The 25,589-nt window shown below is 41.6% G+C and overlaps 1 protein-coding gene across 1 annotated transcript in view; it reads left to right on the top strand.

Annotated features, from left to right (window-relative positions):
• The first annotated feature begins 900 nt into the window (after positions 1 to 900).
• Positions 901 to 25,589, top strand: part of TAFA1 (TAFA chemokine like family member 1) — a 224,513-nt gene continuing 199,824 nt past the window's right edge. The window contains exons 1-2 of the mRNA XM_010390208.4: positions 901 to 1,688; positions 3,774 to 3,894. Coding sequence (XP_010388510.1) covers positions 3,777 to 3,894 — 118 coding nt within the window. The 5' untranslated portion in view covers positions 901 to 1,688; positions 3,774 to 3,776. The remainder of the gene's footprint in view (positions 1,689 to 3,773; positions 3,895 to 25,589) is intronic.

Consider the following 25,589-nt stretch of genomic DNA (forward strand, 5'->3'; position numbering starts at 1 on the left):
GGAGCCCCCTGCTGTGGTGCCCTGTGCTGTGGGTATGGTCCGTGTGCCAGTGCTCTCCTGTGTCACTTTGTCACACACATCTGCCACCAATTGCTTCACTATTTCAATGCTGCAGTAAAGACCTGCTCTGAGTGTTGCGGCAGAGACCAGTATAACATTCCTGTTGGTCTGCAGGGTGAAGTTCTTGGTATGTATTGCCCAATAAAACACAGCAGCTCCAAAGTACCCTGTGATCTGTCAAGTAAACTCATTGCACCTCTTGGTGAGAGTCTCTACTGAGGTAGATGTCCTCAGGTGCTGAGATGGAGGTACTTGAGTGTAAGGCTACTTGGTGCTGTTATTATTTATGATTGTTTGGTGTCTCATGCTGGTGAGCAGTGAAGGTGGCACACTCTTCTACCACAGGTTATCCAGGGGAAAAAAAAATAATCCCACATTGTGTTATAGCACACATCCTGAGCTCTTAAAATGGAAGTTTCTGTTTTGTCTCCAAGCCCTTTTTCTTTTGTAGGCAGACATAAGAGCTGTAATACCAAGTGAATGGTATGTACTAAGTCCATACAATGGCTCTTTAAAAAAAATAATTACATATGGTACAAGAGGGAGAGGAAACCACTCCATTCCTGTAAATGGCTACTTAAAACATGGAGAATAAATAACTGTAATAAATAATCTGGCATAGCTGAGCTTCAGCATTTGGGAGTAAATCAGAGCTCTTTCCCCATTGTTCGCAGAGATGCCTTAGAAATGGAGTTGGAAGGAAAGATTCCACTCAGAGTTGTGGCAAGGTGTTGGAAAGCCCCTGGGAGCGTGTAGGAGTCTCCTGCTCTCCCGTGTGTCTTGTTACACTTTCCCTGCACCACTCTTCCCTGTTCACAGGCATGTGATGCTCTCTGTGCAAGGGAAGAGACTCCCTTAAGTCTCGCTTTCCTCTCGTGAATAAGTGCCAGAACAACGCTGGGGAATAAAGGCTCTGCTGGCAGAACTAGCGAGTCCCCAGATCTCTCCTTGGCTGCCCAGCCCCTCGCCTCCCCCGGCGCTGCTCCCCTCCTGCCCATCCCTACCTGCCTCTCGCAGCCGGAGCGGCCGCTCCCCTGCGCGGTGCAGGCTCTGCTGCCGCTATTTAAATGCAGCTCCAGTCGCTGGCGAGCGCCGGGCTGGGGCTGGTGAGCGAGGGCTGTGTCGCTTTAAGGCACATGTGATACTCTCCCGAGCAGGGATGTGTTGAAATAGGCTCCGGCACCTCCAGCATCCGAGAGCAGCGCTCGAACCGCCGCCTTCCTCGCCGCCCGTGCGGAGCCGGGGCTGCGCTGCCCGCACACGCGAGCTGCTCCTCGCCCTGAAGTGGCCTGGAAGCCGCAGATCGTCTCAAGATCGCTTCAAAGGGCTCGTCAAGCAGAAGGGGATACTCGGGAATGATTTAAAGGTGAAAATGAGAAGGTTTCCACCCCTCAAACCTTGGCCACTTTTCTGACGGCAGTCTGAGAGCTCAGATGTCTTCTTTACTCTGGAAACAGGATTTGTAACGAAAAAAAAATTTTTTTTTTCCCTACTTCTAATCCTGATAAAGAAGATTATTGGGAAGCTATAAAAGAAATCCCTTATTGTGATACAGATGGATTTAAAAAAGTATTAGATCTTTCCGATGAACACTACTAGAGCGCTCTGCTCTTGGTTGGATTACTCAGGTAAGGAGCTTCCTCAGGATTTAAGATTCAGAGAGCAGATCTGGAACTCAGACAATAAGTGGAAAATATTCACTGCTGTGTTTCTATACTAATGCTAAGATGATCTCTGGGTAAAACTGTGTATGTGACAGTTTGCTGACAAACAAGTGCATGAAGAAATGTTTGCTAGAAATGCTGTGTTTGAGCAAAGGTAGTTTGAAATAGTGCAGTTTGAGAGAGGATTTTATATTTAAAAGAAGCCCAAAAACTAATAATAAAGGCTGAGGGCATAATGTAAGTCTGCTGTCCATGTGCTGAGAACATGATGCCAGAGGAAAGACACAGGAGCATTTAGCAGGTTGTGGAAGTTTGGCTTTGCTTCACTCTTTGACTGGGATTTTTAAAGTTCAGTTTAAATAACCTGAGTAGCTGAAATTCCCCTACGTGAGGCTCACCTTTCCCTTTGCCTTGTGGTATAAAAAGCACGGGAGCGCCAATTATGACAAGAAGGTGTTAATTCCTGAAGACACAGGAAGCCTCCTGGGAGCTCCCTGATCTGAGGGGTTTGAATCTATTTTGCAAGAGATAAATGGGTCTAAAAACAGAGGAGAAAAAGTGCATTGTATACTGCAAAGCAAACAGTTGGAAATGAAATTAATTATACACCACGCAGTGCATTAAGAACTCAGTACAGAGAAAGGAAGAGCCTCATGCTGATCAAAATAATGTTTTGGTATTCTCTATTAATTTTACTTGTAAGTTTATGTGGTTCATTTCAACTAATTAGACTTAAAAAGCTTCCCAAAGACTGTGCTGCTTTAAAATCAGGGGGAAAATAGGTTTATATGCATATATTTTATTAGCTTTGCATTCCACTATTTTAATATTGTTCATCTTCCTACTGTAGAAATCCCCTGGTATCACATACAGACTTTTTTTATTTTTTTTGTAAGGACATGATTTTTTCCATGTGAGAGATTTAATCTTTCAAAGTCTTTCTTGCTCTGTGAAAATGATGTTCAGCTGATTGGATTATTAGATAGCGAGCAGCATCCCATCATTGGCTGAGTGAGGAGAGTGCCTGAAGTTTGATTAATTTGGCCATCTGAAATGCAGCAGAAGGTGCTGTTAAGGGAACTGGACGATGTGTAGCGTAGCTGAGCCTTGCAAAACTCCTGATCCTTGCAGGCACTGAGAAAGAGCTGCTGAAGTTAACAAGTCAGAGGGAAATTTAGCCAGTTAGTACAGCCATGAACACAAGTATGAAAAAACACAGTTGTCTACACTGGATGGCCAAGTGCACCAGCAGACAAAGAAATAGTTTTTCCCTTTGCAAAAGGAATGTTTTTTTTAAATTTTGACACAATCTGCTTTGTAAAAACATCAGATCTTCTACAGAACACATCTGAAATTCAGCCTGGCCATACTCCAGTCCTTGTACATGCACAGGTCGAACAAAAGGAAGCTGATTTCATCTGGGGATTAGAACATAATTCTGAGAAACAATTACTTTGGTAGACAGAAGCATGATTAATAATTAATGCTTGCAAAAGCAAAAAACCAAACAATGTACTGTTACCCTCTGGGTCAGTAATAGCCTTTTTAGTTTTGGGGATGAAGTATTTTGGCAATGTGTCTTGGATATCTGAGGATGTTTTGTGCCTTTTTACATTGTGTTTAAAGCAGCTCTGATACTGCCTGGACATCATGTTAGTTTTTTTCAGCTGGTGCTGTGATTTTTCTTTAAATTTAATTTATATTTTTAACTCCCCTGTAGATTCAGCTATGGATCAGTACGAGAAAATTTTCCAGCTTCTATTTATATTGTGGTTTTTTTAGTCCTCAGATTATTACAGTTTGATTTTTACCACTGAATTATTAAAGTTATCCAGGCTCCCATGTTGATGTCTCTTTACCTCAGCTGTCCTTTTTGGGCATGACCTTTGTTGTACAACAATTGTATCCTGCAGGGACGAATAATAATCAAAAGACATTTAGCAAAAGGAGTGAAAATGAAAAATATTAAAAATACTGTTGTAATGGAAGCTGACTGTTCTGTGTGCTGTAAGACATTGGATAATAATGTCTGTCTAATATTTTGTTTAGAGAATGGCAGTGGTCTCTGCAATGTCCTGGGTCCTGTATTTGTGGATAAGTGCCTGTGCAATGCTGCTCTGTCAGGGGTCCCTCCATCACACTTTCCAGCAGCATCACCTGCACAGACCAGGTAGGACTGAGCTCAGCTCTGGGCTAGCAGGCTCTCTGCCTGTGCTCGTGTCTGTCTTGATAAATGATTGACTAATCAAAATTCTTTTTTCATTTAAGTTTTATGAGTTGCTTGCCTTTGTATTGCACAGCATCTGTTTTTTGGTGAGTCTAATGTGTGTTGTGCTTTGCCAATCCAATATGGGAATAGTCATCCTTTAATGTCATTTTCTAACAATTTCCCAACAGAAGAATCCCGTTTTGGGTAATGGTTCAGTTTCTGTGTCCTTGTTTCTCTCTCCCCTTCTCCCCATTTGGTGAAGTTCTGAAATGGCTGTAGAACTTGGACACTGTGACAGCACAGGTTTGGAGAACTTTGTACTTATCTGACCCAAACTGGGTTCAGGTTTGTTCCTTAAACCACCAGCACCAAATCTCCCTCAGTCACCCGCGTGTGCTGGAGGTCAGGTGTTTGCCTTGGAATAAGGGAGACACACTTATTCTGAGGTTCTCAAGTTTGCCTCTGAAAATTGATGGGGCTGCAAAAGTGCGGCCCAGAGGAGAATTTGGGGCTGGGAATAGAATGAATAGAGTGCAATGCCTGTAAAGGCAGAGTCAGTCCCACAGGTTAGCAGTGGAGAACACAGCTCCCTTGGACTGCTGGATCTGCAGGGACAGCACAGCCATGGGTTTTCATTGTGTTTTTATTAATAGAAATGGATCACACAACTTCTTCAACTTCTAATTGTACTTTGAAGAATGTGCTATGCTAAAAATTGAGGTGTTGACATATCCTAGCAGAATATTTTCATCTGTTTAAAATTGGTTGGGCCAAGAATGTCACTTAATGAATTTGAATCCAAAGAAAAGGTGGGAGAGGCTTTGAGAGTTGTAGTAATGAAAGATGGAAAATGTTAACTCACAGAGATGAGTCATTTTACAATGTGGCAATTAATATTTTAATATTTTTTGATCAAATTACATCCCTTCATAGACAGATGGTCTTGAACACAGGTCTTGAGCAACTTCAAAACTCAAAGTTTTCCCAAGTACATTTCTTGCCCAGAAGTCACAGGTGTGGGTATTGTCTTGGTTTCTTGTAATAAAACATACATGGTATAGAGGAATAAACCAAAATCCTTGCTAGGCCGGATCTCAGTGCCCATGTTAGAGCATCGGGTTGACCAAGGGTGTTACCTTTACCACCTGGCTCTGGAAGTTTGGGAGTGCTTGAAGTTTGACGGGTGAGGGACTTATTTGGGACTTGCAGAGATTTATTACAATGCAATCATCAGTAATGCTGCTGGTTATTTGAGTGTGTCCCTAGTGAAGGAAATGGGAAAAACCAGCCCAGCTAAACAGATATGTAAAAGGAAAATGTAATAGCATTTTATGGATTCAGTTGAAACAAGTGACATTATGAGAAAAAATGAGAGCTGGGCAGATCCAGAGCTCTGCAACATTTGCCTAAGCTTGAAAAATCACCTTTTTTATGAAGCAAGAACAGCAAGACACTGAATGCATACCAAATGTTGGGGAAATGTGAAAAATGACAAAATCTTTCACTCAGAGATGTGCTACAGATAGAGTGAAGGTTTTACAGCTGCCTCATCACCTACTTAGAAGCAGCCAAGCTTTCCCTCCTGCGAGCCTGGCTCAGGCAGCTTCCCTGCACCCTATGTGAATAAGATTGATGGTGTTCTGATCCCAGGCAGCCAATTTCAGTCTCTCAAGAAATAATCCACTACATGACAGATGAGTGGAATTTGACATGATGTTCACCTCGAATTCAGATTGTGCTGCACCTGGGAAGTACCAGCCAGTGAGTGTCCTTTTGGGAAACTGTTAGATATTTTGGACAATTTCTGCTGTCACAACAGAAAATCAAGACAGTGGTTTTTTTCATAAGGCCATGAATTTGCAGTCTGTCAACTGAATGTGAAAGGTTGTACATAAAAGGGATGGAAATATGTTAACTAGCAAACTGAGTGATTTTAATGTATTCAACTGCAGTCCCTGAGCACACACTATTTTTCATATTTATATTATTAGGAATGCATAGTTTACTTTTAGTTAGAAACTCTGTAAGTAAGATTAAAATGTTCAGCCAAATAAAAGTGAATAACAAATGGGTGCAGATGAGCCAAGGCATAATTTCAGTAATTTAATATTTGGTATATGATATTTTAACTTACTGAATCATGACAAATATAGCTGTAATCAATAGCATGCTCAGCATACCTTTTCTTTCAGTTTGTGATCTTCTACAGATAATGAGGTGCTCTAAAATAAGAGAATTTGAGCAGTTCAGCTCCATCATGGGGCCACTTTGGTTACAAGATAATTAAAAAGGCAGGTTCCACCCCATTTTGTGATTCTCATGCTTGATGAATAGAAGAGTCTCACTGAGCACAGGAAGGTGCAGGTAAAAGATAAAATCCTCTTGGAGTGTATTTAGCATAATAAACTTGAACTGAACACAGTGGATTAGCACAGTGAATATATCCATCTGGACTACTGCAGTTAATCCAGTTTTGAAACCCTGGAAGTCAAGGGCAATATATAAGAAGGTTAGTTTATCATCAGAGATTTCTGAGCTTGATCTTTTTCTTCCCCCCCTAAACTTTCTTAGGCTAGTATCTAAATGGGCTGAAATAGATTTGTACACACTGTGCAATCACAAAAACTTAAAGCCTCTTTTCAGTGCAGTATAATTTTTCATTTTTATAATTCAGTACTTCTTTATTCAGTTAGATGACTTAGCAGAAGGTATGAACCTGGAAACAAACATGATAAACTGCTCTACATGACAGTATTTGTGATTGACTGTAGCTTTATTTTCTGTGAAATGTTGGCAGGTGTGCACAGGTAGTAAGGCATAGTAAATACTGCTTGCTTATAAGATGAATGATGCTGAATTATTTGTGCCTGTTCATTATTTCTTTCTTGTCTCATTAACACGGTGAGAAGTTTGAGTGCTGCTCTTTAGTGCCCTTGGGTATTGGTGCCGGTTCCTTTTGACTTGGATAGATCAGGAGGAGACCTTGGAGTAAACCTGCAGAACCCCATTGCAGTGTAATTCCCCTTAGGCAGTACTCATGGCTTTCTGCAGGGTTTTTTATGACTATATTTCATTTTCATGAAAATCATGTTAGGCAAAGGATGTGTGAAAGCATTCACAGGAAATAACTTTATGTGGAAACAAATCTCCATCTTTGCAAGCTTGTCATTTCTGTGTGATTTAAGAAGAAACAGTGGTAATGAAAAGAATCCCACACTGGTTGTTCTAGTCTCTAAGACACACGCAGTTGTAGGGCTGTGGAATTGGCCTGAGGGGTTAGAGTGGACATGTGATTTGCAGAGTTATCTGAGTGCCTGTGATAGTTCATTGATCATCTGATTGACAGGATTGACCCTCCCAGCAGTAGGAAATAGATGCTGGCATTTGGTGACACAAGAAGATATTAGCCAAGTACAGGATTCGAGTTAAAAAAAAAAAAAAAGGCATCCATCACCCTTTCAATCATGCAATTCTTTGCAAAATTTTGACTTTGTTCCATAACAAGGTATTGAATCTGTCAGCTGATCATAGATGACAACACTGGCCATGTGTTACTTGGAGGACACAGGATTCACCTGTAAGTTTGTGCAAATGAATTAGGTGCACATCAAGTTAGTGTTGTGTGCAGTGTAAAGATGTAAGGTAGACACAAGCCGAAAAATGTACCCACTGTAGCACTGCTGACATTTGCAAATATGCTAATTAAAAATAGGCCTGTTCAGAGGAAGAAATCATGGACTGAATCAAGGCTGGAATTTTACGATGCTAAAACATGAAGTACCTTTTATTGTGACAGTAGTTAATGATGTGCTTATTAAAAATCTTCTCAAGAAGTAATTCTCTGTACTTCATATTATGAGATGGAAAAATCAGTCTCAAAGCAATTCTGCACCAACTAACAAGGAACATCAACCTAAGGATGCTCTGAGCATGTTTCTCAGTAGACAGCATTTTGCAGAAACTGGAGTTTGTAGCTGTGAGCAAAAAAATGTCTTAGTTCTGATCTTGGCCTGCCCACTGATTTTTTGTAGCCTTGGGGTAAACCGCATATTTTCACATTTCAAAAGGTCTACTATTTTCATATGTCCCATATATGTGGCTATTCAGTTCAAAACATACAGGGTTTTGAATCTAATTCCTCAGGAAAGTGTAAATAAAATGTGTCTCTACTTTGTACAACTGTTGAGATTTGGAAGGTGAATTCAACAGGATTTTTGCTCTTGGTGTTGACAGAAGCAAGTGTGGCATTAGGTAGCTAATATATAAAAGTTTCTATGATTAGCAAGAATTGTGTTTCATTAATCACATGATGGGAATGCAAACTGTTGCCTTCAGTATACGATGTTCAAATTGCCAGGCAGGAATACAGCCAGCCATGGCCATGAAAGGTGACAACTAATGTTCCTTGCTGTGTTAGTTAAAATGAGCAAATTTTTAAGTTCTAAGGTCTGATTCAGTTTTCATTTACACCAGAAAATGCACAGAAAGCACCACAGTGCCCTAGTTTGTTCACAATCCGAAAATCCTTCTCATAACGAGCTGTTCCAGTCACTCACTGGAAAGATCTCCCTTGTGATACCTTTGTTATACACACCTGGCCTTCACAGGCTGCTCTTGAAAATGGGAAATTACCAACTGCTAAGTGAAGAAATCCAGGTTGTAAGTACCTCCTGGTCACACACAAAATACATTTGGATGTACATGGACATGTATTTTGTTTAGGAAGAGAACTGATGTGACAAAATCAACACTTAAGGATGAGGTAGGGTTTCTAGCAGCATGATGGCAACGAACTGCCTGCTGTGCTTGTGTGATGTGCTTGTTTACAGCAGCAGACTTGATCAGAAGTATTGCACTCTGTGATTTTGATTTTTGGATTGTTTTGGTTTTTTTTCTGAAACATCAAACCTCTGAAAAAAACCCATCATGGTTCCAGGGTGTGCTTGCAGATAGGGCTAGCCATGGGCGTTTTGGGGGTCTGTAAGCTGTTGCCTGAGACACAGGGAAGTATGGGGGAAAGGATAGGTTGGCATTGCCAGGCATCAGCTGGTCCTCACTGGCTGGTTGGTGGCAGAAGAAGGGCAGCTGGGATCCTCACAGCTTGGTGCAGATAGAGGAAAGCTGTCACCAGTCACACTGCTGAATGTGATGCCTTGTTACTTCTGATCCAGGGAGATGGAGCAACCTGAGGGCGAGCAGGTGTTGCAGCTCGAAGGACAATGAAGAGCAGCTTGGCCAAGGTGTGCAGTGGGGCCCTGAGCAGCCCACGGCGCCCAGTGAGGCTCCCCAGGAGCTGCTGGAAAGCGTGGCTGCATTCCCTGTGAATGCACTCCTGTGGTCACCCTCACTGCACACCTTGTGCAAAAGAGCAATGGTGGAGTGCTCAGAGAGAGCAATGGGATGATGCCTCCTGGGTGTGCTTTGCACTGGCACTGGCTGTGTTCTGGTTTAGTCCCCCTGCTCTGTCCTTCCCCCTGGCCATGCTCCCGTCCCCATCCTGAGCCACTTCAGCTCTCCCTCAGGCCTCTCTGCAGGCAGACACTCGGGTAGGTGCAGAGCAAATCCCTCTTGGCACGGCAGGAGCTGCCCTGGGGAAGGAGGGACCAAAAAGCACCTCTTGCTGGGCTGGCCCCGGTAGCATCACCGTGCGCTGAGCCTCCCTCTCCAAGTGCAGCCTTGGGGCCCTGGTGAGTCATGCAGGGACCTTTCAGTGCACAGCACTATTTGTATCTTGCTGTCACGGCATTAAAGACTGTGAGAATTCATACTGTGGTGGTTAAGTCCCAAGAAAAATTTGGCACCTACAAATATAAAGCCCAAAGGCAAGCTACATTGCTCTGCACTGAAGTATTTCTGCTGATAACATCAGAAACATGCCTTTAATGATTAGCCTGCTTTAGTCCAAAGCTCATTTATATTTTAAAAGGTAATATTCAAGTGCATTGCTTCATAAGATTGATGTGTTTTCTCCCATAAGTTTGATATTATTTTATCCTGTACTGTCTGTAATCTTTGTATTTCCCTCTGAATGTTTTCCTTTCCACTCTATGAAACCAACCTTTGCTGCAAGCAAGATTTTTTTCCTGGTGGAACTCAATATTTTTTGCTGCTTTCAGATGCCCTATACAGAAGAGTTTTCTCCAGCTGAACTTATTCTTTTGCATGGGAGTGATGTTGGAGCTTTCTGTTCATCATGCCCTGGGTAGGGACCACGAGGACTTCAGCACAGTTGGAGTCTAAATTTATGAGACTCAGCCAGTGATGCACAATGGGGAATCGGGGGTGTAAATTAAGCTGAATGAAGTTACAAAGCCCAGTGTTTCTGTGACTCATATTTCTACGCTCTATTTAGATTGGTTTTTGACATCTCTCTCTTGCCTTCTGTATTTCTTTTGGAATAGCAGTTTTCCCCTTTTCCTTCACAGTGGGTAAAAAAACCACTCCTGCCCTTCTTGAAGGGTCACTTCAGTGGCAGCAGGGTGCAGGATCACTGTTGCCATTGTGATAATCAATAACTGTGTCCTAGTATTCCAGTGTAATCCTTAGTTTGAGAAAACAGCTTGACTTGGGAACTGAATTGATGGCAGGAATGGAGGATTTTACTAGTTTTTGGATGATGCCAAAGTGATTCCTTGAGAACCACCAAGTGAAGTGCAGTACATAAATAATCTGTTGTCTGGGATGGGTGCCCTCGTTGTGGTGCAGTGTCTCTTGAGTTATGAGTAACTCAGTGAATAACCTGCTCTCCATGAGCAGCTCCCACCCAGCCACAAGTGCTGGGAGATTTTTGGAATTGGGCACAAAAACTTCTTCCATAAGCAGTTAAGTTTTATTTGTATATGGTGTACCTTAACTCTTACTAAATGAATAGGCCACTAAAAACCAGCTTAAACAGTGATCCTTGTCTCTTGATTATCAGGAGAGCTGTTGGTTTAAATTAAAGAATGCTTTTAATCCATCCTCATGCATGATCCAAAGCTCCTACTGGATTAATTTAGTTTTCTGTAGTTGACAAATCTCAATCAAGAGCCTTCATTGTGAACCTACTAAAACACAGCAAGCAAAATACACTTTCAATTAAATTGTGACCAAGTGAAAGTTATATCTGTGGCGAACTGGATTAGAACACTCCTGTGAATGTACATATCAGTTTGTTGGAAAGTGGGAAACCTGGGACTGTGATTTTTCTGTGTTGTGAATAATGTCAGCAACCAAAGGCTCTGCAGATCAGCCTGGGTGCAGGCAAGAGCCTCAGGATCTAAACTGCACACTCTGATAAACCTTTATTTTTACTGTCCTCATTAATGCTCTCCAAAACTGCTGCTAAATATCTCTGGCAAGCAAGGCTTCAGTGCAATTGTAATGTGGTGTTCAGGATTTATTAATTATAATCTTTTCTTGCAGAGTCTATTTATATTTGATCATGACATTAATTGGTTGCCAAAACAAACTAGAGTTAATGGTGTTTAATTAAGTGGTTGAGAGCAAGCAAGGACATTTTATTTGGAAAATTGGTTTCATTGATTTATATGTTTGTTTCTTAAAAGAACATGCAGAAATGAAGGGAACCTATTGGTTAGCACTTCTTTCCTACGTGCTGCCCAGGAATCACAATAACACAGTGGTGACTTTGAACACGTTCAGGAGTTTAAAAGTACCTGTAGTTCTTATATTTGCCTATACAAACACATTAAGAAGTAAGTGTTCACATTCTGAGCCATTCTGAATTTAAATAAAACCTAAAACCAGACAGAAATTAGGTCAAATAACACTGAAACCATGAGTAAGGTAATGTTCAGAACACTGCATTTTGAAAAACACATTTCAGGGAAGAACTTTGCTTCATTTCTGGACTGGCTAAAGGTGCTGAGGATAGGGAAGGTGTGGTAAAACACACTGAAATATGACTAGATAGGTTTTTCCTGTAATTATGTTCATAAAACCCCCAATTATTGTTTTTTTATGGTGTAGTAATTCCTATGTTTTCTATCATGTGTTTAAAAATTGGCTAATTTTACAGTTCAGAAACTTCTGAACACCAGCCTATCTCATGTTTTAAAGACAAAATTGAAACTGAGTAGGAAATTCTGAGGACTTATTATTTGGGAGTTTGGGCTGTTCTTAGGAATCAATTTTCTAAGTTGAAACTTTAAAAATTATTTACATATCCTCGTGCCTTCTTTATTTCTGCCTTGATATTCCTCTTTGGGGAAAAAATTGTCTGCATAGATATCAGCAGTTACCCAAAACAAGCCATCATCCTGATAGAGGCATAAATCCTGTCTGGAAGCATAAATTCAGATCTGCCACTGGCTGCCTTTTTCAAGACCTCAGAGAGTTCAAATTCAATACCAATGTGAACATGAGGAGGGTCTTGTGTGTCCTTCTGGCCAGTACCAGCTCTTGTTTTGGTTTAGAGCAACATTGGAATGAAAGGAGGTCTGGTGTTTCCAGAAGTTGCCCTTTTTAATACAAGGACACACCTTTTATTAAACAGCAGAGATCTGGGGAAAAATCTTGCCTAAATCATAAGCTGTCACAGCTAAACTAACACTATTTACTGTGACTTTCATTGACTCATTGAGTTCCTCTTTTTGGTTACTTGCATGGAGTGCTTTCCAATCTGGGTGGTCAGTCAGCCAGAAGTCACTACTGTGTTAAACAAAAAAACCCAAAGGGATGAGTTGAAGCTAACAGAGGTTTTTGGGTTCGTAATTGTTTTCGGTGTGCTGGGGCAGGATCTGACAGGCAATGACTGTCTAAGCCAGCTCCCACATCTGTAGTATAATTATTTCTGTAGTAATATCTTTTTGTGAGGCTTTAAAATGCAGCAATTTTTTTCCCTCCAGGTAATTAGAAACTGTCTTTCCTCAGCTGAAATCTCAATGCTTTCTCCATCAAGTCAGCTGCCTGGGTGGTGTTTATCCTAACCTTGTTTTGAATTTCTCCAACAAATAGATGACTCCTTTAGTTCTAATTTAGTTTCTCTTGGTATTTCTATTATCTCTTTCTAGTTGGCAGGCAAGGAAATCAGATGTGCATCAAATGAAACCATTTGTCATGGATTAGTGCATGCAAATGCCTTGATAACAGCAGTAGACAAAAGCTGTGAGTGTCTGAACACTGACTTAGGAAGGCAAAATTAACAAGGCCAAAGCAGCACTGGTAGCTGTCCCTAAATGAGATTATTCAATGCCTAAGAGCAAGGCAATGCTTCCATCCTTTCCCTTGACATTTGTCCTCTACTGAAGTCTTAAGACTTTGGGGAAATTCACAGTGAAGCCTGTGAAGTGGGGAAGTGTCCCTGGCAGCTGCTGGCTTTCCCAGGACTACAGACCCATAAGGACCCTCCCTCTATCCATTGAAACCCATCTGTATCCCCAGCAGAGGCGGAGGATGGGGCTCACATGTGGGCAAAAGCAGAGAAAAAAACATTAATGGTTCTCCAGTGCTGTGTATCCCCATTTGCCACAGCACAATGGGAGTCAGGAGAGCTGCCAGGCAGGACACAGTGAATTCTGTTGAGGTTGAATGTATCCTCCTCAATGACTTATTTGGAAGTATTTTGCATTTCCTTCTTTCCCTGAGGGCAGAATTGTGTAATTGTTCAATGCTGATTCCCACTGTTGATAACACACTGAATCGAATAAGTTGGCAGTGGTTATTAGATATTTATCTCATGCTTGTCATGGTTACTCCAGTTCTGTTATGAGCCTGGTTGGTCTCTTTTGAGTCCTGAAAGGTAAATGTGAGCACTGGAGTTCCCCACTCCGAGGATGGTGGGAGGAAGAGCTGAAACACAATTGTAGGAAGGGGAATTTTGAGATGCCCCACTGGGAGCTGGCTGTGGGCATGAGCATCTAGGGCACATTGTCTTTCTAACCCTCCAAAACCACCACTGGGAGATCACCAGACACAGAGGCTGTCATTTAGTCCACAAAGTAAATAGATTACCTGTTGTTCTCTGTGTGTTTTTATCCTGTTTCAATCTCTATTTTCCCTCTCCCTCTAAACCAGTTTCCTTTATTTTCTCTAAATCCTCCTTTATGTAAGCTCTTATGGCTCTCACTTTTGGAAAAGGCTTTCTGAACTTCCTCCTCATAGTCAATGCACCTTGATGTCTTGTTTGAGCTACAGAATTTCATTTGATTTCATCCCAATTTGAACACCAGCAATATCTTAATAAACAGACAGTTCTATTTAGAAAGCATCAAAATGAAGCTATTTGATCAAAAAACTTGAAATGCTAGAAAGAATTTGCTACTTCCTGCTATTGGTACCATAGATTAAGTGTTTTCTAAGAAAAACTGGGAAAAATATAAATCATAACCTCTTCTACCCATAGGAAAAATGATTTCTGTTGATTAGAATCTTCCAATGGGGAAGATTTCGTAGTGGTTTCTGGTGTCTACACACCCCACATGTGTTTTGATTGGTGCTGTACTTCCTACAAGCAGCGTGGTATCGAGCAGTTCTTTGTACCAGTCAATCCTCTGAGGTTCAGGTTATGCAAGTCCCCCCTAAACCCTGTTCTTAGGTGAAATGAATTATTTCTTACGTTCCTTTTTTGTTTATTTAACCTATCAAAGGAAAAAGGGTAATCTATAGTGTCTAGAGATGGAAACAGCTACAAAGCAGAATCACATTTATACTGTACATTTATATAGTCCTTCTGATGAGGATTGTGTGTCTTTAGTATGCTGCTCCCTACCTCTGTGCTCTTTAACAGGTGGGAAGAGATTATCCCTTAGTCCTGACAGAATATATGAATCAAAATCTGTAGGGGAAATTCATGCAGAGTTTAGAATGTAAACTTGCTTTTAAATGTAACTATAATAAAATAATTTTCTCTGTGTAATGCATTATATGAATTAGTATCTAAAGTTTCAGATGTCTTACTCTGAGCTGTGTCCTGTCTGCTTTCCAAGTGCTTTAATGTCCAGATTTCACATAGGAGCCAAAGATAGGAATAAAACTCAAATATGCCTTTTTCAGGAGGGATTATTCCATATTTTGATAGCACTTTATGGGTCTCAGAACATTTGCTATAAAGGCAGCATAGTTTTACAGGGACTCAACCAACCACTGCCTGTTTAGTCCTTTCTCTTTACGACCAGCCCAGGGCCAGCCTGTGCAGCATCCAGCAGTGGAACAGGCCATCAGAGGAAACAGCTGTCCCCCAGGAGCACATTTCTGGTATCTGGGATGGAAACAAGTGAGGTTTTGTTATTCTGCTCCTCACAGCCTCCTCTGGTGGCTGCCAGACACTGTCCTGCAACTGGTACCCAGAGCAGGATCCCCTCCCTAGTGCTCTGTCCTTGGCATGGCTAGACATGCAAGTGCTGCTCTGAGCCAGGTGATGGATCAGGGAGCCTCTCAGCCCCCTCTTTTCATGGAATTGAGTGCTTTGCTGTAAGCCAACTTCACGCTGGCTTAAACTTCCACGGTGGTTAAGCTGTAATTGCTCACACTGCCCCAGCTGAGAGGTGTGAAGAGCCCTCATGTTGCTGGTGCTCAATTGACAAACACGTTGTGCCGTGTCAGGGAATGATTCCCTGTCCAGGGAATGTCCAGGCTCTCGGCTGAACTGCGGACAGGCAGTGCCAGCTTTGCTTCAAATGTGGAGCTTCCCACTTTTTACTTAACTGCTTCCTTAAGGAGGTGAGAAGATTGGGCTTGCCTTAGGACAGAAAGGCTTCCTCTTTAACCATGTTTCTCACTTGAAACCTACACTTCCCACCTGAGTTTAGTGCCATGCTTCCAGCCTTTCCCAGGCAGTGCAAAATGGATTCTGCATAACTCAGTGTATTTTTTGATATGTGTCTGACTTGCAAATATCACCAGTCCGCTGTTATTCAATACACTTGCAGGCCAGCTACAGTAATGTGGAAACTTGTGTCAAGATAAATGTTGTCTTATAAAAGGAAAAGAAAAAAATCAGACTATTTCATTTGCTCTAATTGGAAAAAAACCAACCCTTGATCTCTTGATTGATTCTAAAAACATGGATTGCTCTGGGAAAAGCCCTAGAAGATCTGTCCGAAAGAGGGCTGTGCTCTGGGGGTCCTGAATGGAAAACAACCTGTGAATGTCATCTTGTTTGGCCCAGCCAAAGGTGTGGCCACACACACGCTTGGTAGGGATAAGGTGCTGTTAAGTTCCTGCATGTCCCTCCCCACTGATGGCCGTTTTTGGGCTCTGGCTGTTGAGCTTGACTGCAGAAGTTTTGCTTCTCACTTGTTGGAACCTAGAACACCTCCAAGCTGGAGAAAGTTCTCCTCCATGGTTTGTCTCTGTTTTGGCAACACAAAAGCTCAGAGGTTCTACAGATGTTTATCAGTGTTTTTTGCTGTCATAGAATGAATTGAGTGTCCCACTTCAGATTGGGGTCACCTGTTTGGACTGGGGAGTCCTGGCAAGGGATCCTTTTCCTCTCATGCAATGAAAAGGTGACTGAGCACGAGCTGATGCCTTCTGCCTGGCTTGCAGAAAGTATCTGGAGGCTCTCATTAGGTCTTGAGTATCAGACTAAGAGTTGATTCCATCTCTACTGATGAATTAATGTAAAAAATGCTCATTGAATCTCTTGTGGTGATAAGCTTTCATGTGCTTGAGTAATTGTAGCAAATTTTCTTTTCTATTGTGACAATTGTTTATTTTTTAGTTTGAGGGAATACAGGTTAACAGTGTACATTTTGAAAAGCAGCATTGCTTTTGTTATGTGACTAAAGCAGTGTAAATAATTGATTTTTTTTTTTTTTATATGTCAGCCAAAGCAAGATATCAAGTGTTGGTTTGGTGCAATATTTACATTTTGAAATTAGTTTAGAACCACTCAGTTGTTTTTCTGCCTAAGTGAAAAAGAAAAAATAGAAAACAAAACCTGAAACAATTTGACAAATTTCTAGGCACTGAAAGAAGAGCGAGGAAAAGGCCAGATAAATAAAAAAGACTAGGGATGGTACTGTTTCTTTCCTTAAATAGATTTAATTCAGAGTATCTCTAATCAGAAGTCGTGTTCTGCTCTAGGGGCTGACTTTTCATCTTTCTCCCTAAAGTAGAGCTGTGGTGTTAAGATAGGGCTGGAAGGGAGAGTGCCTTCCAGTAGCTCTTTAGTTTTACATTTTGAATAAATAAAAGAGCAGAAATGAGACATCAGGATTTTTCTCTCTCACTTTTTATGAGACAGCAAAAAACCCCAGTCCATTGCTCTCAGTCTCCATGGGTAAAGGTAGTGTTCTATGGAAGGCTGCATGGGTTTTGAAACAGCCCCTAAGCCTGCCAAAAAGGGAGGAGATGGCCAAGACAGGTCTAAAATCTCTGCCACTGAAGCTGAGTACATGGCTCTGCTCTGAGCTGGTGGGGGCAGTTGCTGGTCATTCAGAACTTAATATATATGAAAAGGAGGTTTTAACAAACAAAGGACGCATATTACAAAAGCAGATTGTTCCAAAGTTTACCCTCTGGACAGGGAACACTTTGTCAGAACATTTTCTTTTGGAAGAAAGCTGAATCCCTTCCCCTTAACTCTCAGAGCAGTGTGAGAGATGAAGACTTTCTGCTGAATTTGAACTCAAGGCTTGACCTGCAGCTTCTCTCTTGAGTTTTGGGGGAGTCCAAGGCTGCACCAGCCTCAGCAGAGCCCTGCCCGTGGCCTCTGCTCATCCATTCAGGAAGAAGCAGAAGCCCAGAGGGAGGGAAGGCAAAGCTTTGACAAACCTCTGTTTGTCTGCAGTGCTGTTGTGTTTTGCTGACTTCAGTTATCTCAAGACCTCTGCTAATTTAATGAGCACATTTCACTTGTCAGTGTGACAGTTCTGCATGTCAGACACCAATACGCCTCCTTTAATACACATCTGCAGCAGTTATTCTGCTGTCCTTGAAGAAACTCAGACTGAAATATTACTTTGAGAGATGCTTTTAGGTTTTTGTTTTTGTTTTCTGTTGTTGGTGGTAGTGGTGCTTTAACAAAGTCGTAGTATTAGAAATGTGTTTCTTTATCTCAGTGATAACATCTGCTTTTGCCATTTTTATGTAAACTCAGCTCTGCCTTGCACATCACCACTGTTCTCCTCCTCCGGAGAAAGCAGCATCTTCTCTCAGCAGTGGAGCTCTGTGTGATCTAATAGCAGCCACTGAATCCAGCAGTTAGGAAAACTGTATCTAATTGTGCCTTTTCCATTCCAGGGAGGGTGATGATTGTGGTGGTATTCCTATGTGGACATATTTGTTTTAAAGTAGTAGGACTCAAAGTAAATGAGTTGGGGGTTACGTGCCAGGAGACCTTTAGTGAAATATATAGACTTGTGAAAAAAAAAAAAAAAACAAAAAAACCCTCCCAAGCTTCTGGTAGGAACATAACACTTTCAGAAGGATCCAAATTTTGGTAAATTTGAAAGAGAAGTTGAGATCTGATGTATTGGGTTTGGCCAGGTTTGGTGGCAGGAGGGGGGCTGCAGGAGTGGCTTGTGTGAGAAGCTGCCAGAAGCTTCCCATGTCTGACAGAGCCAGTGCCAGAGGCTCCAGGATGGATCCACTGGCCAAGGTCAAGCCCACCAGAGAAGGTGGCATCAACAGTAATATGGTGGTTTGGGAAGGAGGGAGGGAATTTGGGACTGAAACTGAGCCTGGGAAGAAGGGAGGGGTGGGAGGGAAGGTGCTTTTGGGACTTGTTTTTATTTGCTGTGATTCTGCTCTGGTTTGGCAATAAATTAAACTGATTTCCCCAAGTGAAGTCTTTTTCCCTCTGACTAACTGCTGAGTGGCCTCTCCCTGCCCTGCTTGTCATTTTGCCTCCCCTGTCTAGCTGAGAAGAGCAGGGATGGAAGAGCTTTGGTGGGCACCTGGCATTCAGCCAGGGTCGCCCCACCACACCAGGGGTTTGGCATTTTTATTTTCAGCAGCCCAAAGCACAAACCTCTTTCCAAAGCCTTGTGATGCCTGTTGAAGTCCCAGCCCAGTTTTGTGATATCTTTTCATGTTGCTTCCCAGCTCAGTGGATGATCTCTTGCTGTCAAATCTTACAGTCCCATCTTTCAGCCAGCAGAAATAGAATAGGGTGTAAAACACTTAGGATTTTGATGGCCCTTCATGTGAAATAGAAAATGTAAATTCATTTCATAGCTGACAAATAGCTGATTATTTATGTTTCTTAGAAAACAACGAAGAACGTCCAAGAATCTTTTTTTACCATTATGGATGACTTTCCTTGTATTTTCACATTGTTCTTTTTTGAATCATGACAAAGTGAGATTAAACAACGAACAGCCCCTGAGATCTATCATTTTCTTTACCATGATTTGCATAGGATGGTGCCCATAAATTATGGAGGCAGTTACTGGATACTGTGAATGCACAAGTACTTTGTGATATAATTTTGAGAAGCATCCTGTGTATTATATCTGCACAATAATGATGCTATTCTATAAAAAAGCTGCTAAACATTTTCAGGACACTAAACCTTGAGGCAAGGGTGCTAATTTCTTCCTTTTTTAACATAAAATTGAGAAGTTTTATTCTGGATTATATAACACTCTGCCTACCTCTCTTCTTATTTATTTAAATACCAAAACCACAAAATCCTCCATATTTTAGACACCCTCCTTTGTCTGAAGCATCTTCTCCATTTGTAAATGGGAAGCTTGGGAAAGATGCTGTAAGAAAAGGAGGCTTAATTCTGTTCTGCTGCAAAGACTCCTTATTTATGGCTGCTGTTATTTTGTGTATTTCCCTTATTACTTCTTGAGGAGGATAGAGGAAGGGGGCAGTGTATCATCTCCCAAAGTGAAAAAGTGTGGATATGCACATGGCCAGGCTCGTCTAACCTTTTTGTTCTCTGTGGTGCAGGAATATTCACTGCTAGCTTCTGTACATTACCTCATCTTGTAGTGCAGAGACCCATTTTTAGTGTGCAGAGCTGGATTCTACCCTTGCTTTCTTCACATAATTGTCCTTTGCTCCTCCCTAATTTCCTGTCTTCTCAGTATAGTCTGTAGTGGAATGTTCACAGCACCAAGGTCCTAGGCCCTCTCATGGGTAACTCAGTGCTAAAAGTTTCCCTTTGGCTGACCAGGTCTTGCCATCAGTTATTCAAATACAAGGGTTGGGGTCTGGCTGCATTCCTGCTGGTCCTGATGAAGACTGAAATGTTTTCAGTCCTGCTATTGCTGAGAGCATCTTTCCTCATTGTCCCAGTGCCAGTCTGGAATGAGATGTTTCCCCTGGGACCATGGCTTGTCACAGACCAAAGCAGTAGGAATAGAATTGTGAGGGACAGCAGAAAATCCCTGTGCTGCATTGGCCACGGGAAATGGATGCTGCTGCATTCTTCAGATTTCCCCCCTACTCCCTGAGAGAATTTCTGCAGCTGCCCTAGCAGCAGTGAAGATTTCTCTCTGCAGCTGCAGGGACAAGGTGTGGCAGAGCTGCCCTGGCTGGGCAGCAGCAGCAATGCCCCAGCACTGCAGGAGCTCAGCACACACTGATTTTCCATGTTCCCCTTCCCTATGCCCCCAGGGCAATCTGGCTTTGTCTGTCCTCGGGGAGCAGCTCTGACAGGCTGGACGTGGTGCTGCTGAGCTGCGGCCCCAGTGGGGCAGGCATTGTCCGGGTCTCCTGCCTCCACAAGGCAAAGGCAAAGCCCCAGCTGATGTGGGGGCTGAAAAGGTGCCACTGCAGGCTCAGGGCTTCTGCCATTCTTTAGGTAAAATCACTCACTCAAGTTACCTGATTTTTCATTATTTGTTTTGTTATCTGTCTACCCCAGTCCCAACAAAGAAGAAACTCTTCTAATATTTTTATTTTACATTTTGTGTTCTGGTGGCCACAGCTGGGCAGACCTCAGTGCTCACAAGGATAGATTTTCTAAATGAAGTACTTAAAATCGTAAAGGATAAATGTATGAAACCTGAAACCAGTATCAATTACCCTGTCTTTGTTCTTCTCTAGAAATATTTTTCTTATTACATTTTGAATGTAATGATTCCTGTAGCAAATTCTAAAGCATATCTATTGACTCAAGTGTAGAGAATGCTCAAAGTGTTATTAAGTCTGCCATGACTCTTTCTGTCAATATTCAATATTTGGGTAAGTGCAACTCATGCTGTAAACAAAGCCATGGCAAACTGGGGGAAGGTAGTGCTTGTATGTCCACAACACAGCTTTGCATCCATAGCTTTACTGTAGTCCAGCTCACTTCTTGCTTTGCATTCCCCACGTTCATATGGATTTCTTCCATGGGGGTTTCAGGCACTACACCCTTCTGTATGTGTGGCAAGATTCAGAAGCTGCAAATCCGTGACATCAATCCACTTGGTGATCTTCCAGTGAATAATACCCGGGTTTATGGTTTGTTCAGCTTTGTGATAGATCATCCTTTGGGTTTACAGCTGTTTGCCCACCTGATGGGCAGAGGGGTAAATCTGCTTGCTTGGGAGCCTCCAGCCTGGCAGCACCTCACCTGTGTGTGATGCTCAGAGCCTGGCAGGGAAAGATTGCTCCAGTGATTCCCTGCTCCTGGTAGCTGTGACTGGGGATTTAAGGAAGTAGCAGGCTTTCTTTACTTGCCAAAAATTTTGGTTCCATCACACTTCTGGCAGTGATAGGTATGTTAATTACGTTTTTTCATGTAATAGTCTATAGCCCTAAAGTGTCAAATTGTGAGCACATTTGTAAATTAGGTTTAACTTTTAGTGCTTTTCCATATACAGATATACATTATTTCTTTACTGGCAATATTAAATCATTGTAGTTGAAAAGTTAAATATCTAGATTTTATTGTTTTTCCCCCTCTATGAGAATCATGCTATGACAGCATCTTGCCCAGCTGTCAGTATATGAAGATGTTTTCTCCTTATAGGTCTCTTATATAGTTACACAATATGAAAGAGTGGAGGATATAAAGATTTCATCTGTATTCTTTTCCGTAGCTTAATTTATATTTCTTAAATTTCAAGGAGGGAAACTTCCCCACCTGTGAGGAGAAAAAAAGAGGTAGACTATGAAACATTGTTCTTAATGGCAGCAATGAAAGTGTTCTGTGATTTGGGATGTTAGAGCAAGTCTGCTGGGAAATGGATTAGTAGGCCAGGAGAGGGTATTGTGATCAAAGTGCATAGTAAATTAATTTACCTCACACTCCTGCAATTTATCACACAGATATCACCTCTACACGTGTAAAGATATATGAGTGTGGATGTGATATTGCTCTAGTGCTTTTATCTTATTCCTGAACCTAAATAATTTAACACTCCTGCTTTAACCTTATTGAAATATTAAAACCCTGCCATTCCTTAGATTTGCTTTTGTTACAACTGTTACATTACATTTTTGTGTCATTATGACACCCGTTGGTAACTGCAGCCCAGACAGGTCTTTGGCTGTTTGAATAGAAAGCAAAGCTGTTTTGGGCTGGTAAATGCAAAGAAATTTTATGATGAACAAGGACATGCTTTATAAAGTAGGAGGAATGACAGATTCACTGACATCAGGAGCTTTTTTAAAAAGAAGTTTTTCATTTGCTCTCTCTTGCAACTTTTGGCTTGTAGTCATTTCCCATCTCTAGAGCAGTTCTGTGTGCTTTTTCAAGTTGCACTAGTTATGCTGCACAATTAGACTTGGCTGGTAAACACTTCATTAAAAATATCTACTTCAAAGTAAGATGAAAGAAGGCTTTCAGAGGTTTTGATGGAGAATGGAACAAAATAAAGATCCAGCTATTGTTGAAGGGCCTCGAGGTTGGGGAGTGGAGGTGGTGCAGTGAAGGTGGGCGTGGGGAATTCACACTTATGTCCTGGCCTGAATTAAGGGGTGGAAGAGTTGTTCTTTGCTACTCTTGGGCGAGGGTAGTGCCCTGACAAGAGGCTCTGCTGTCTCTGTGCCTTTGACCAAAACTTGCCTTGTTCCTTAGCAACTCTCCCATCAAAATCCCAAGTGGCTCCTCCTCAGAAGGTTTCATTTGTACAGAATGTGTGCTACCAGGTTACAAAAAGATTCCCTCAGAAAAGTCCCAATTATCTCAGTGCCTGTGCTCCATTCAGTGAGGGTGAGCTGGTCCCTGCTGCTCCTGGAGCTGGCAGAGGGCTGCAGAGAGAGGATCTTCCCCTCTCCTGCCATTCCACAGCCTCTTTCCAGTGATTCCTTGGCTCCTGTCTGCAGAGCCACCAGTTTCTTTAGAATCCCTTTTTTGCCTGCGTTCCTCTAATTAATTACTTATCTCCAGGTCTTTTAAAAATCTGTTAATTGGTGTATGTAGCTGTCTGTTTCCCCTAAAGTCTGAAACCACTTTATGCACATCTTATCTGAGTGTACAATCAGCTAAATTAATACTAATTACAGTTTCCGAGGCTCTCTTGAATTAGTTTCCTGAAGGGAGAAAAGTTTCCTTGATGTTTATTTACAAGTAGAGGTCATGAATATCCCTGTATTAATCTTTTTTGATTACTAACACCTGATAACTCAGATTGCTTCTTCCTAAAGTATTTTTGGTTCAATTAATTTGCCTTTACTGCTGGATCTAACACACATTCTGTTGCAGTAAATCACCTGCTAATGAAATTACATCTTTTTAAATCAGTTCAGACTTGCCTTGTTATACTTCTGTTTGAGGAAAAAAAATGTACCAAAAAATACTTACAGAAAATGCAAGTAAAAAAATATAGTTACTCAGATAATTAATTTTAGTTGAATTTTTTCAAGTGAAATACTGTGACCCTTAATTTTTTTTGAGTGGGTTTGACCATCATCTGCAATTCTTTTTGTAATTTTTAAACATAGAATTATTAGTGTTTCTTGTAGGTTTTTCTGTTTATTCAAGTCTCAGAACCTCTACTATCAGTATGAAAATATGACCCAAGGAAACCATGAAATGTTTTCAGAAGCTCATGGAATGATGAGCAAATATTGTAACTCAGACTCCAAAACTGCCAAGAAAAAGGTGATGGAAGAAGCTGATTGTCTTGTATAGGAGAAAATCTTTCCAAAACAAGCAGTTGGCTCTTGGTTGAGCTTTCATCATCCTGTTTCTCCATCAGCACGATGTAGGCACCAAGTAAGACCACGTTGTTTCAGTGGCATTTTACCAGCATTGCCCAAAAGACTCAGGGCAGTAGATAACTGTTCCAGGGTTATGCATAAAAGTGGCTTTAGACCCTCAACCAAATAAAATTCATTGAGGGCTCATGTGAGGGATTTGAAAGGAGCCAAATGAGCCATCAGAGAAAGGAGTGAATGCTTAATCAGGACACTTCATCTTAACTGGGGCAAAATGAATCTCTTCCACTGAGGTAGAAAATTTGTCATGGCATCTTTTGTTCAGGTCCTCAAGAGGGAGTGTGGTGTGTGACTGAGCCTGGAGGTGGCAAGGGAGGGTTTGGGTCATCAAAAGGGAAAAAGGATGCAGTGATCTTAAAGAAGAGACCAAAGCTACAGAACCACTTTGCAATGTGTCAGACTCTTCACAAATCAACCTACGGTGGGATTCAAAAAACCAGATGAGGGACTTAGACAACTAATAAACCGTAGATATACTGGGTAACTTTTTAGGTTATAAACTTCATTTACCGGTGTAATCTAACTATTCAAATCTTAATATCTCTAGTGTAAATCCTGGTGATGTCTGCACTACAATCTGCACCTGTCTCCCTGATGTCCATGATATCTGGCTTTTTAGTCTGATACAATATATTAGAACAAAACTCTTCTCTTGTCACAGCTGTAGCAGGACTCATCATTGTGTCAAACCTCAGTTTTCAGTGTTGTCCTCTGTAAATAATTTCACCCTGCCTGTAACTTGAGTATTGTCTTCAGCTTGTGTTATCCTGGCTGTGTCTGAATCATGCTGCATGAGCCGTGTAAGATGCAGTTGTTGAAGTTTATATGTGCAGCCAGAAGTCTTATTAAGGTGCTCGTTTCATGTTCTGATTATTTCCACCTTCTTTTGTTCTTCGTAAGTTTTGTTGCACTGTGCTGGTGTCTGATTGTCCTTAGCCTGTACCTTGTCTTCCCTCTGTCCTGGTATCCCCTTTGCTATTGTATCAGTAGTAAACTACCTGTTTTGATTTTTTTAACCGTATTTTTTGTCTGTTCCCAGCAGATTTATTTCCTCTTTGTTGTGTTGCTCTTGCTTTCCTGTGTGCCTTGCACTGGGCAGGTTTTCATGTTATTTATTCCCACAGTACTTTCTGTACCCTTTCAAAGCACCAAGCCCCTTCGGCATTGGCTGCTGTTGGGATTGGGGATTAGGTGTAGCAATTGGTCTGATATTCTATAATAATTTACCTATTACTGCAGAAAGAAAGATTATCTAAAGAAAGTCTATCCTCAAAGGCCTGTACTTAGGATACAGATAAATTATTCTTAAACTCAGGTGACTTTATCTGATCTACAAAGACATCTCCTGGGACAGAGTGGTTTAGGTACCCAAATGCAGGTTTGTGCTTTCTGTGGATTTCAGCCATGAGTTTTCAGGCATTTAGTTTAAAAGTTGCATCAGGGTTTCATTTCAGTGGGTCTTAGTTCTCTGAATGTCCTCCTGTCATAAAATGATTCTAGGCATGTCTACACAGTGCAAAGGAACACAGATGTGTCCCAGCTGGAGCCTGCACCAGCTCCAGAGCCAGCACAGGTGCATCAGGACACACTCACTGTTTTAATTTGGT

This window comes from Corvus cornix, chromosome 12, assembly GCF_000738735.6.
Source record: "Corvus cornix cornix isolate S_Up_H32 chromosome 12, ASM73873v5, whole genome shotgun sequence".
NCBI lineage: Eukaryota > Metazoa > Chordata > Aves > Passeriformes > Corvidae > Corvus > Corvus cornix.